Genomic DNA, 13,245 nt, shown 5'->3' with positions numbered 1-13,245 from the left:
CTCTTGAGCTACAACAGCACTTTCCTATGTAGGATCAGCAAGCGGAAATTGTCTTGAAGTTTGTTATGAATATTTGCTTGGTCCAGCATACAGAAAAAGTTATAAGCTTTATTCAGGAGAGAAGGATGTAATCTTTACAAGAATAGAGCAGTCAGTTCTACAGTGATAGAACTCCAGGTAGTATGTGTATGGCGAAGTAGAAATTAACTTCAACGTAACAGGGTTTTCCATGAAGTTTCAAAGTGATGTTTATTTTCACAGTTGTCTATGTGAGGCAAATGATATGTTACAGTGGCATACAGATAGACAAAGTAAAGCAAACAAAGATATTTTTGTGCTCACTTAAGTCTTTGCTTTCCTGGGCAATGCTTCTGCCAAGTTAGATGATTTGTATCTTGATGCTTCTTTTGTAGATGTGGCTGTGTCTTTATCTACCAGCTACTGCACTGCACAAACAGTAGTCATTTAGGAACGATCTACAGTCTAGCTGTTTGGGGTGGTTTTTATTGTTTGTTGTTTTCCTTTTGGGCAGGGAGAGTGAGTACACCGAATTAGTCCAGACATGCAAATGTGCTTTTTCTTCTCAGCAGTGCTGTACTCAGCAGTCATGACTGAAAGTGTAGAAAAAATGCATTCAGAACAAGTCAGCTAGTATTTTCATCTATACTCTGGAGAGCATGGAAACTGTGCAGAGAGATTAATTTCAGCTTGGGAAGGCTACTCATTAGAGTATAGTCAATAGTTATCAGTAGTTTACCATAATCTTCAGGCAAATCATCACCCTAAAATGTTGAATTCTGCTGTAGTATAGTACTATATTGAAATTAGCATGTTATTTTGTAAATTAAAATAATAAATAAAACTGTTCTGTACCCATTTTGATGCAACTCTGCATATGATATCAATAAATATTTTGCTATTAGCAAAAACAATGGCATAATGTGAGCTTTTGTCAAAATAAATGCAGTACCTCAGTAGATAATTTTAAAAGTAAAACATATTCTCTTAATGAAGAATAAGAATAAGAGGAAGGATAAGAATCTGTTTGCAATACATGCATTGATCATACTGATAGCAATATATGCCTTGATGGAAAAAATAATTGTTTTGTCAGACCTGTCAAAAGCAGAAAAACCTTCAAAACTCTTGGATCATCTGTATACTTGATTTTAAAAGTCATCAAACAATACCTTCACAGCTCTCTGCTCATGCTTCTTGAAGGAAAATTGGGTGGAGGAAGCACATTTACTAAGACAAATTAAATGAATACCAATAACTTGTATTCATGCATGGCACTGATGATGACAGAGTGCTGTAATACCACAAACAAATTCTATCTCACAGAAGTCTTTGGAAATGATGACTAATAAATGAAGCAAGTGGGAAGAAACCAGTCCTTTATTCAATATTACTGTCCTTACATCTGGGCCAGTGGTAGTGCAGCGATGGCACAAATAAGAAAATAGTGTAGCTCCCTCTAGCTGTTTTTTTGTGAAATATAGAAATATAGAAAATATATTTCTATAGAAATATATGAAAAGTGAAAGAGAAAAAAGTGAACAATATTCAGGTTCTGTAGCAGGCCAGGAGCAGAACCTGAATAGGTTTTACGAACATCAATAGCTGCAGGAAAAGTTTGACTATTGGCAGTCATCACAGGAGATGGTCAAAACAAGGTCTGCTAGTTGTATTTGCTGGGCAGGGTATTTCAATTGAGAAGTCCTTGATATGAAAAATGTTTTCTGTGTGAGACATGGACCAAGAGATTAAAAAAAAAAAAAAAAAAAAAAAAGTGCTGTAATGAAATAATCATGTGGCTTTTACTTGTTAGTCACAGTAAGCATTTCAAGGCAGTGTTGCTTGCACATCACTGGAACACTGACATACACTAAAACACACTGGCAGAAACTATATTCACTACAGCATCTCACTTGGCAAGTCTCTGCAAGACAGGAGTTTCGGTTTTTATCTTTTAGCATTGAACACTTGTCACTTATCTAAGACTGAATAACAGCATGTAATCATGCTACATGTACAGTCATTTGAGGGGAAAAAATACTAATCAAAATGAGCCAAAATGTCACAATTTAACTTACAGAATTTTAACTTTGCCTTCCATCACTTTACGGACTGCACTAATGGGAATAGAACCATTTAGCTGACCATAAAATGTTCAGCCATCTCATCGCTATTGGAAATGGTATAGATCAGGTGTATACCTTAATTCCTTTTTCTCTGACTGTCATCTCTACAAAGGAGAAATAACAACGCTTACAAGGAACTACCAGTGATGTAGTAATGAGCTTGAATCTAGGTTTCAAAGTGCTGTAAATGCTATTCAACCACAGTCAGTAAAACTTCCTTAGTTACAGCAGCTCCTGATCTGATTGTTAGTAAAATCTTGGATAAGAATATGTTAATCAGGGCTTATTTGCCTAGGAAGGGCACTGCAGTAGGAATGTCTACTATCCATTAGCTGTACCCTTGCTAGTTCTTGCCAGGGATATGACCTGAGTTGTTAGGAAAACCCCAGTGCTGCAGTGCATAAACATGCGATGAAAGATTTGCGTCCTCTTGCTTGAAAAGGGGTTGTGAGGAAAGGGAGATTTTTGTACTCTCTTCCTTGTCTCTTGTATGCCACTGTGGTTATTTTGTATGCAAGTGGTTTGCATGGCAGGTGCAGTGATCCATTGCCATGCCTCAACTTTCTGTCTGGAAAACAAGAAAATACCTCATGGAGAATAAGCTGCTTGATGCCTTGAATACAGATGATGTGCACAGCATATTTAAATCTTGTACAAGTTTTGTTTAAGATTCCATTAGGATGCAATTGTGAATGAACTTCTTTTTGCATATGTAATTAGAAAGCAGAACAGATGGGAAAGGCATAGTTTAAAGTGATGTGTTCATTAAAATAACCAAAGCTGCTCAGTGTTTGTTCCCCAACAGTGGATTCATGATATAAGACTCCTCAGGCTTATGATTTTTACCCCTTTTTGAGTCTGACAACTGTGAATGACAACTAGGAGATCTCTTTTGCATCATTTTCATTGTTAGATATCAATACTGTTCCTTAGGGCAGACTGATCACTCATATGTGGTTTGTGCTCAGTTAAGATATACTAGGAAGCAGTGAGTATTAAGAAGCAGACACTACATCAAGGGATTTATTTTAATTGCATTTACTGTAAGAAAGATCTTTCGGGATTAAAAAAAAAAAAAAAGTGATTTTCATGTTCTTTTAAAAAAAGAACTTTGTGGACTGTATCCAGATAAATACTGTTATCCCTTGGCTTATTTTTGCTCTTAACTTTCAGGTTTTAAAATGAAAATTAAACAATTTTAAGAAATATAATAAGGAATATTTTTCTCCTTGACTATTTTTTAGGGGAGGGAAAGATTTTTAATATCAGTCTGCCAAAAACATCTGCTGATGTGAATTACTAATTCAAATATCCCCCCCCCCCCCAGTAAATTAATTAATTAATTAATTAATAAGGTTACATACTTTATCAGAGAGTGTTAGCCGCACCAAGGGAAGAGACTGGTAACTGCTACCAAAAATCAGTAGAAATATTTCCGACAAATAGTAAAGTATACTTCATAGGCTGGTGTGCTATGTCAGGCTTTCAGAAGTGAAGATTAAAGCTGACACTGACCTCTCTGTAAACTTACAACTTTCTACTGTTATGATGGAAGGATAATTGGGGGAATTAATATTGGATCGTTCTAACCTTCAGTTGCCCCTGCAAATGAATTTCATCAGATATGTTTTATAGGAAATTTAGAGCTTGAAAGCTTATTTGAGCCCAATTCTTGTTGCAATTCTGGTAAGTTACTTTTGAAATTACTATGGGGAATTAGATCAAACTTGGCTCTAATATGCCATTTTTTAGTAAATAGGGTCTGATTTGGGGTAAATTCTAATAATGAATTCTAGAGATGTAGAAATCTATTTGTTGTAATTTCTGTCTTGTTTTTTGTTTTCCATGATACTTTTCTGTTTGTTTGGTTGGTTGTTTGCTTTTCAGAATAAATATAGGTAATTTAAAATAGAGGTTGTCTATAATTTTCTCAGTATTTGCTGCTTTCTAAATGTCAACATAGGTATCTTCCAAAGCAGAATGCTCATTATTTGCAACATTATCAGGGTTGTTTATGTCCTTGTTTGCAATTCCATCACTGTTGTTTTGTGCTGGAAAGGAGAACATATTAAAAACATTTAATTTCTAACTTGAAAAGAGGGATTGGATTGCAAATCCAAATTTAGCTACACAACTTCTGTATTTAGATTTCTAAGTGTTACAAGACCCACTAAATGCTGTAATGCTATTTGCTATGTGTAAAGTGAAATGTTTCATTAGATAAAAATTTATCTAATAATAGATAAATATTTAGACAATATGTACTATTAATATAATAATATATTATATTAATATAATATACTACTAATATTTAGACAATATTTATCTAAAATGATAAAATGACAAACCAAAAGTGGAAAGTGTCATTTATATCCTGCTTAAACATAAAGTTGACTAAATCTGCAGGTAGATTCATATAGTTTTTAAGTTTTTTATATATTTTTTATATTGTTTTTATTGTAGAAAAAGACTGTCCATATTTTCTCTGAAATGCAGTGAATGAATGATCTCAGTACTTCAAAGTTTTCCTTTTTCTCTTGATTTATCCTTTATAGAAGAATGGCAGACAGTGTCATAGGAAGGAAAATAGCAATTGACAATATTATATTGGCCTAGAAAGTGTTATTTCTCATTGGAAGATTAGTCTGTGTTTTTCCCTTACAAGTAAGCAGATTCAAACTCAAAGAATGTTTCAGAATGTTTAATATTTTATAATTATTAAAAAGACATATCTTTGATTTCCTTGCTGAAAAGCCATAGAAGTTTTCTAAGATTACGTAAAGTAAACCTTGGAATTATAACTACCACAAATCCTAAATCTTTGATCTATACTTTTTTCATATCTTGTTTTCTAGTCAAATTTCTTATTAAGGATCTTTTCCTTTTTGCACTTATATCATTGAAGCCTTCTATTATTGATTAAAAAAAAAAAAAAAAAGTAGAAAACTAGACTTACTGCAATACTGATATTATATTGTGATTTGAAATAGGGAATGATAAACAAGTGCAACTGAAACAAGAGTGGGTTCTTCTAGGGAAAATTAATCTTTCCAGTTTTGGCCATGAGTGAAGATGGAAGTGCCAAGATACCACAAGAAAAAAGATTTCTAACTGAAATGGATCAGACAGAGAGTTTCAAATAACATCAGTGTCCATTCTTATAGATCTTGAAGCTCAGTAGGATATAAAGTTGAGATAAAATTTTAAATCTGTAAGCCTTCCTTGAATTTGATAGTTACTGATAATTTATCATGGGGAAATATGAAGGTAAGGTTAACTCATCATGTAGCTTTTCTTAGTGTGCAGTAAATGGGAGCTAGCTCACTCAGATTTGAATAGGGAGTTGAAATGTATAATTAATTAAAGGAAAGAAATTATACAATGATGTTAGTCATAAAATTTTACAAAAATAGACCCACATTGAGTTGAATACTTTATTTATATATGCTCTATTTTGACACATGCTATATGTCTAAATGACACATGCAAAATATAGCATGTGTCATTTAGAGAGAGGCTATGTTCATGTTGTTTTCATATCCACAGAATGAACTCGTGGAATAAAATCCAATAAAAACATGAAAGCCATTGGGGTTTTCATCATTAAATATTTTAAATCCTTGAGCTTTAACTCTTGTTTTAAAGATGTTAGTTATTTTTTAGTAATTGTCTATAAATGAGGAAAAAATATGAAAAGATTCAAGTTATACAAGTTCTTAACATTCTGAATATAGTTGTATGCATCTTCTGTATCGCTGAATATGTTTTTCAGTAATAGGCTCATTGCACATTGGTCAGTCTGCAGTAGGAGCAGATCAAATGACTTTCTGTAGCATTTTTGAAATAAAACGTAACAAAATTTTTCATAGCCTTTTTTATCCACAGGCATGCTCTGGCTGGCTTTGCTACTTAAGACTTATGCTTTTCTGTGCATGGAAGTTTCTTGGATGCATAAAGATATGTGGACCACTTACATTGAACGTATAGTTCTCTGATACCTGATCTCGAAGGGTCATATACAGTCATTCTTGTTCAAGTCAAAATTAGTTGCCCTGTTTATGATGTAGAGTGCTATACGGTATAAATAATAGTATTCAGTGACTCTCAGTTAATGTCACTCAGTCAGTTATTTTTGCCACTGAATGAGTGAATGTGTTTAATCACATGAAATTCTGAAATACCATAAAAATAAAAATAGGAAAAATTATTGTCTGTATTTTCATTTATTGCAACTCTACTACCAAAGAACCTGATATGTGCTCCTTGCCTATTTAATGAAAGTAAACTCTGTTATATGAATGTTTTGTGACTTTAAAATAATTTGTAATTCTCATATGTTTCTAATTCATAATTCACATTGATGTCACAGTATTTAGTAGCTTTTTGCATTAAAGGCAATACAGAAGGTAAAATGGAGTATCATATCATAAAACGAATGTCTTTTTTTTCCACCATAATAAAAATAAAAAGAAAGAACATTGTATAATTCAGAATATAACCAAAAAGCATTAAAAATAAGGAGTTTACACCAAGTTATGAAGATTAATACTGTGAATAGCATTTATTCAACAAATTTATTTTACTGTTGCAGTTTTGGTGCAAGGTAACTCTCACTGAAAATTGAAAAACATGCTGGTTATTTGAGTAATTCCTGAAAGATAGTTCATTATTCTGTCATAATATATTGGCTATAAAAATAAATGTATTTCTAAAATAATGTGATATTATGAAAATCAGGTTTGATCTCCAAATTCAGTACTCCTTTTTAAATAAAAGTATGTTAAATATTTTATTTGTCAGACACTCCTCTGTTCTGTGTCCAGTATCAGGTTGGTTCCTTTCATTCCAGTGAGGAAGCTATTTTTATTCAGCAAAATATTTAATGATAGGATGAGCAGTAAGTATGTGCACATTTCTGGGGATGTGAGATTTTTATGGTTGATGCATCTGATTAGATTGAGTGGAGAAAAAAAGTGTATTTGAAATCCTTTGATGAATTCAGTGCCTATGCAAAGTTCTCACAGGGGGTAGTATTTTATATAATCCAGCTTTCTTGTAACTTATTCTAGAGCACACAACTGAAAAAGGAACAGGTACCTTTATTAATCCTTGAATCAATAGAGGTTACACATAGCACAAACCAAATGAAGAAAGCAATCGGCTCCCCAGGTTACACAGCTTGATGAATCAAACAGGAAGAGAAAGCTTTTAACTGATTCCTGCAAAGTATTTCCAGTGATGACCATTCCCTTCACAGGCAAGCTTGGCCAAGCAAGGGATATTGTTTGCTTCTCTCTGTAATATTGACCAAAAGTCTCGTCTCTCGCTTATTAGCAATGGTTATAACATAATCTATCTTGAAATACTAATGTTTCCGTCTCTTTTCACATCATAGGTGTGGTTATTGCATCATATATCCCTTAACTTTCATTACGCATGATGTTAAGAAAAGTTTTTTGCTTCTTCTTAGATATACATATATATATATATTTAAAAAAAAAAAAAAAAAAGGAAAAAAAAAAAAGGAAATTTAATGTTAGACCAAATTTTCAAAACTTTTCAATGGATTCATAGGTGAATACTTTCTGAAACCTAGTTATAGTTTACAAAGCATGTTTTACAAAGTTTACAAAGGTTTTTCAGTTGCAGAGAAAAATCTCATCTTACTAATATAAATATATTGAAGGAATAATTACACAGAATCACAGAATAGTTGAGGTTGGAAGGGACCTCTGGAGATTGTTTAGTCCAACACCCCTGCCAAGCAGGGTCACCTAGAGCAAAGGATTGCATCCAGGCAGGGTTTGAATGTCTCCGGAGGAGGAGACTGCTCAGCCTCTCTGGGAAATTATATTGTATTGCTTTATAGTTTTAACAGTCTAATTATAGCTACGCATTTTTTTTTTCCTTCTCTCTCTCTTAAGGTTGCATATCAAAATCAAAAATCAAAAAGTTTGAATGTAAATCTATATAACAAAATCTCTTGCATACATAAAACAGCATATGAAACATGTAGCCCATTTTAGCCTCCTTACAGTTACAGTATGTCATCCAGTTTCAACAGTTACGTTGTTGAAGGACATTTTATAGATGGATTCATCAGTTCTGTCACAAATTTTGAAAGCTGGTATTTGTACCTTATAATGGAAAACTTGGAAAGTTTATCTTTGGATCTTATTTTCTGGAGCAATCAATGGGCTATTTTTCAGAGGTACGGGATGCAAATCTGATCATTTGCATGCCATCACTCTAAGATACGTAAATTGGGTGGAAGTGTTGGAATTGTCAGGGAATATTTCTGGGAAATAATTATTTCTAGTACAGGGACAAAAAATCTATTTTAAATCTTAAAAAATAAAAATAAAAATAAAAAACGTTCATTAGTACTCCACTTTATTTACAATGAAAGGCAACTTATGACATCAAATGATCCTATTAATACCACAACTTTAAAATGTCCTATGACCTGCAAATATTAACAGCTGTAGCAGCTGAATGTTTTAGAAATGCCTGAGATTGAAGCAATGCTGCCGCCTAATGATGGGAGTATATAAACCTGTATAACAAGAGTTCATTGCTTGATGATAAGGCTAGGTTTGTGTTGTCAACTGATATCTGTAAGTGAAATTAAAAGCAATTAAAATCACCTCATAGACTAGCCTACAGTATGCCTGGCCACCTATTTGGTTCAAAATTAAAAGCAAAAAAAATACCACAATCTCTACAAGTTTAATGTTTTTGTTTTCTGTCTTAATGTCCACTATGACTATAAAGAGAATGATTCTCCAGTTTTTCTCAGTATTTCATTTTATTTTTGTAATTTCACCTGTTCCCTAATTTTTATGACTATGGTAAATATTTCTTTATAATTTCACTCTTAGAATTTTTATAATTTTTGGTATCCAATTATGATTTCTCCCTTGACATTCTTTACTTCAGAAGAATAAGAAATTACATTAATGTCATAATATTACATTTGTCTCTGCATCATTGTCCATCTTTACTTACAACTATGTGATGTAGTCTAGTAGCTGAGAAGAATGTAAACAGAATTACTATCAAATTAATTCACAGACCCATAAAAAGCAATAACATTTATGTGAGGCATCTGTCAATGTTATCTGTGACAGCCTGCATACCCATCAGATCAAAACTGGATCCAGCCCTGCAATACCTGCTCCTATTTCAATTCTATTTAAGATATTTCAGTCTGTACACTATAGCAAAACATAGGGAAGCAAAAGGCTGGATATTGTTTCATTCTATTTTATCTGTATTATCTCTTTAATATGAAATGCTACTGAAAGTGTTTATGAAGCCAAGAGATTGTTACTGATTTGTGTCAACTGACTCTGAAAAAGAATTTCATGGCAAATTGATCAACCTTTGAACAATTATAATTTGGCAAAAACTAATAAATTGTAATTAAAGCATTGTAAAGACATTCCAGGCAGCCCATTAAATCACTATAATTACATCATAAAATGATTAAGGCAACAGAGTTAATGCATTTGAATCCTATACTAAACATGCATTAAAAAATATAATCATATTTCTTTTGTATCTATATTCCTCTCAGCTGGGCTGTCTTCTAGCAATCAACATCTTCACTATGTGTTCACTTCAAAGCAAGTGTTCGAGATCTACATCTCTTTTCTGTTTCAACCCAACAGGTGCAGGAGGTTGGTCTCCATCAGACAGTGATCATTATCAGTGGCTGCAGGTGGATTTTGGGAATAGGAAGCAGATCACTGCTATCGCAACTCAAGGCAGGTATAGCAGTTCTGACTGGGTCACTCAGTATCGGATGCTCTATAGTGATACGGGGAGAAACTGGAAACCATATCACCAGGATGGAAATATCTGGGTAAGTCTTTAGTGTACAATGCAAGTGTATGCTGCAATGATGTTGACTGATTGCATTTTTAGGAACTGTGCACCTATTATAACTTGTTAGTGTTGTATTTTTGAGGACAGAGTGGAGATTAGCTCAAAGCATGATAATTTACGTTGTAGCTGCTCATAGGACTCCTATCTACTGTACAAAGTTTACTTGAGCTGAAGGCAGTTATCAAAACACGCACAGTAATTTATTTATTTATTTAATTTTGGTAAATGGCATTCCACAACTGGTCTCCTTTTTTTTCTCTTCCCTTTTTTATGCTGTTTCCTTTTGCTAATTTTACAGAGTAAGTATGAGATACAAAAATAACTTTGAAACTTCTGCGCTCGTACATATTATTTTGGAAGGTAACTTATTTTTAATGTTTGTATATGCTTGGGAATGATGTTTTAACATATATATTGTTTTCTATATTGATGTTACAGGGATTTTTATGCTATAATAACTTCAGAAAAAGTATATAATTTGGTTTGTTTTTTTATTTTTTTTTCCATGGTTAAGCCGCTAATTTCATTCTTAATGAAAGCAGTAGTTTTCCGTTTTTCTGGGGGGGGGAAAAAAACAACAAACAGCAACAACAAAAAAACTATAACTTAAAATGTCTGTTCCTAGTTCTTTCAGATAGTTGTTGTTTTTCAAAAGTATACTTAGAGAACAGCAAAATAGTATAATTCTTTCTGAAAACAAATTAAATAAATTAGCTATTTTACGTCATCAGAGAAGTACTGTCAAATCAGAAAAGACTGAATGTTGCTGTGGCTTAGATTTATATTGGTTGTGTGTTTTTTATTATGGTTTATTATTAAAAATGAACATCAAATACTGAGCATAAGGTGAATGGCTTTATCTGTATAACAGAATCCTGCTTCATATGTGGAGTACATACAGGCAGCCATCTTTTATTAGAGTATTGATTTACTGAAAAAAAAAAAAACAAAAAACCCTCCTCTGTGTGGCACACAAGTTTCTGAAAGAAAAATAATGGGGGGGGGGTAAGGAAGGAGGAGCAGGAGCAAAGAGAAAAACATCAGGTGCTGCTTTAGACTCTTCAGGAACAGGTTATGTGGATCTTGCTCATCTAGGGAGGGGAGGAAACAAAGCTCATGCTTAAACTTGATGAATAGAAAACATCTCTCTTTCAACCCCTTTATGTAAGTAAAAATGCTTGTAGCCTTTAGTGTTTGTATTATCTTAGTAGTTCTTGAATAAAGCTTTTCTACATCTATTAAAATCATGAAGAATTTCACTCAGGAGAATGCAAAAGAGGCCTATGCAGCTGGCTGAGTGAACAATATATAAAGCAGGACAGTTATGCTGAGGAAAAGTCTGTTCTTAATACCTTCAAGAGAAAATCTTTCAGCAATACAGGATTTGGGTGATTTAGTCACAGCTGTGACAGTTTCCAAAGCAGCCCCCATTTCTAAGGGCTTTATAGGAAGTCTTTATTCTTGTATTGTCTCTTAATACGGAAATATTGAAAGCTTTTCCATGAGAAAATGGTTCATTTTGCTATTGAATAATAATTACAGATGTCTAGTGAATTCAGATGGAAAACTGATGGTGTGTTACAAGCCATCAATATGACTTGCAAAAGTGTGTGATGAGTTATGCAGAAATCTGCTACTCCTATTTGAAATGCTATACCATGTGGTTATATTTTACGAGCCTGTTGCTGCTGTTCGTGTCCTGCAATTTTAGCCCTATTCTAGGAAGACAGATGATCCTAGCTTTCTTTTTAAGAATACAGCTGAACTACTATCAGAAGAAAATAAAAAAAATAAAAATAAAAAAAATAAAAACACTGAGGTCTTGACTCTAATTTTTCTAAACAAAATTTTTCCTATTCTTAAATAGTGTTCCTCTGATTAGCCTTTTACAATAGTGTGATTATTAATAGCTTCAAAAACGGTGTAGGTGCCTCTGAGCCCAAAGCAATACTGCTGAACAATTGTAGTAGTGTTATGAGACAGATTTGCCTGTTGTGGAAATAAGGTGGTGAAGAAATTCCCATTGCATCTTCCTTATAGTGTAATTTTGTACAAGCAGTGTGAGGGCCAGATCAAACCACATAAGCAAAGTATTCAGCATACTTAAACACATGAAGTTATATTCTTCCTGACTGAGGTGACTGTGATGATCCCAAAATTTTCAGATACATTTAGAATCCTTTTAAGTAATAATTAGTCTTTCAGATTCGTACCTTTTAGAATTCTTATCTGCAAGAAAAAGGTACTATATAGCCTTTCATTTAATGTCTGCATTTAATGTCTGTCTTCTATCAGCCCTATGCACAAGTGTTGTTGCTTCCTGATAGTAGTAAATTTAAAATTAAAGGGAAAAAATGAAAATAGAAGTGCAGAGTTCAACAACTCTTAATACTGAAAGTTATGATATCAAATGACAGAGACAGATGATAAATTATGGAAAGTAGAAATAAAAAATAAAGACTGCTAGGTAAGTTGGAGAGAGAACAAAGGCGAGGTAATTTCCAGCAAAGATATAGGTAAGAACAAAGTGTGATAATCTGCATAAAATGCTGAAGTGATCCCCTTCTGTATGCATTAGTCATGGAAGGAAGGAGGAGGGGGGAAAAAAAAAAAAAAACACACTATAATTATCCCCTAAGTAGGAGAGAAATCAAAAGTCTCTCAGGAAGTCTGTGATGGGGAAAGTGCTTTCAAGGTGAATTTAGAGTAAGTTTCCCGTTTCTGTGAAATAGATTTTTCTGACCCCACCCCTCCTGGGCTTTCAGATATTTTCAATTTCCATGAATTTTAATAAGATGAGTGAGTATGCCCTCTTTCCATAGCAACTAGAGGATTTTGATCACCTCTCTTCACTCTTGTAGTCTGAGATTCGAATTTTGGTAGGTCATGAGGCTTCCCTACATATGTTAATCCCCTGACGTGTTTCATGTTCACAGAACTTCTGTCTTGGTATAGATGCTTATTTTGTCTACATCAAGCCATTGAGCTGTTTGTCTAGAGAAGGAATCGCAGATAAGAAACAGAAACCATATTATACATAGAATCCTAACTTAGTGTGATGTATTTACATCTATATCTAAGCATAATGCAAATATGCCCTACAGGTATAGTAACTGCTTATGAAAGTCTTATGAAAGCAGTGAGACTGAAAATACAAACACTAGTGACAGAGCTGAACATCTCTAAGAAAAATCATTTCCTACACGAAACT

General features: G+C 33.3%; 1 protein-coding gene across 1 annotated transcript in view; it reads left to right on the top strand.

The window, feature by feature from the left end:
* Positions 1-13,245, top strand: part of CNTNAP2 (contactin associated protein 2) — a 1,138,684-nt gene that overhangs the window by 364,924 nt on the left and 760,515 nt on the right. The window contains exon 4 of the mRNA XM_084507662.1: positions 9,818-10,011. Coding sequence (XP_084363788.1) covers positions 9,818-10,011 — 194 coding nt within the window. The remainder of the gene's footprint in view (positions 1-9,817; positions 10,012-13,245) is intronic.

This window comes from Aythya ferina, assembly GCF_964211825.1.
Source record: "Aythya ferina genome assembly, chromosome: 2".
Lineage (NCBI taxonomy): Eukaryota > Metazoa > Chordata > Aves > Anseriformes > Anatidae > Aythya > Aythya ferina.
The sequence above is the reverse complement of the archived record's forward strand: the minus strand, read 5'-3'. Positions and strand labels throughout refer to the sequence as shown.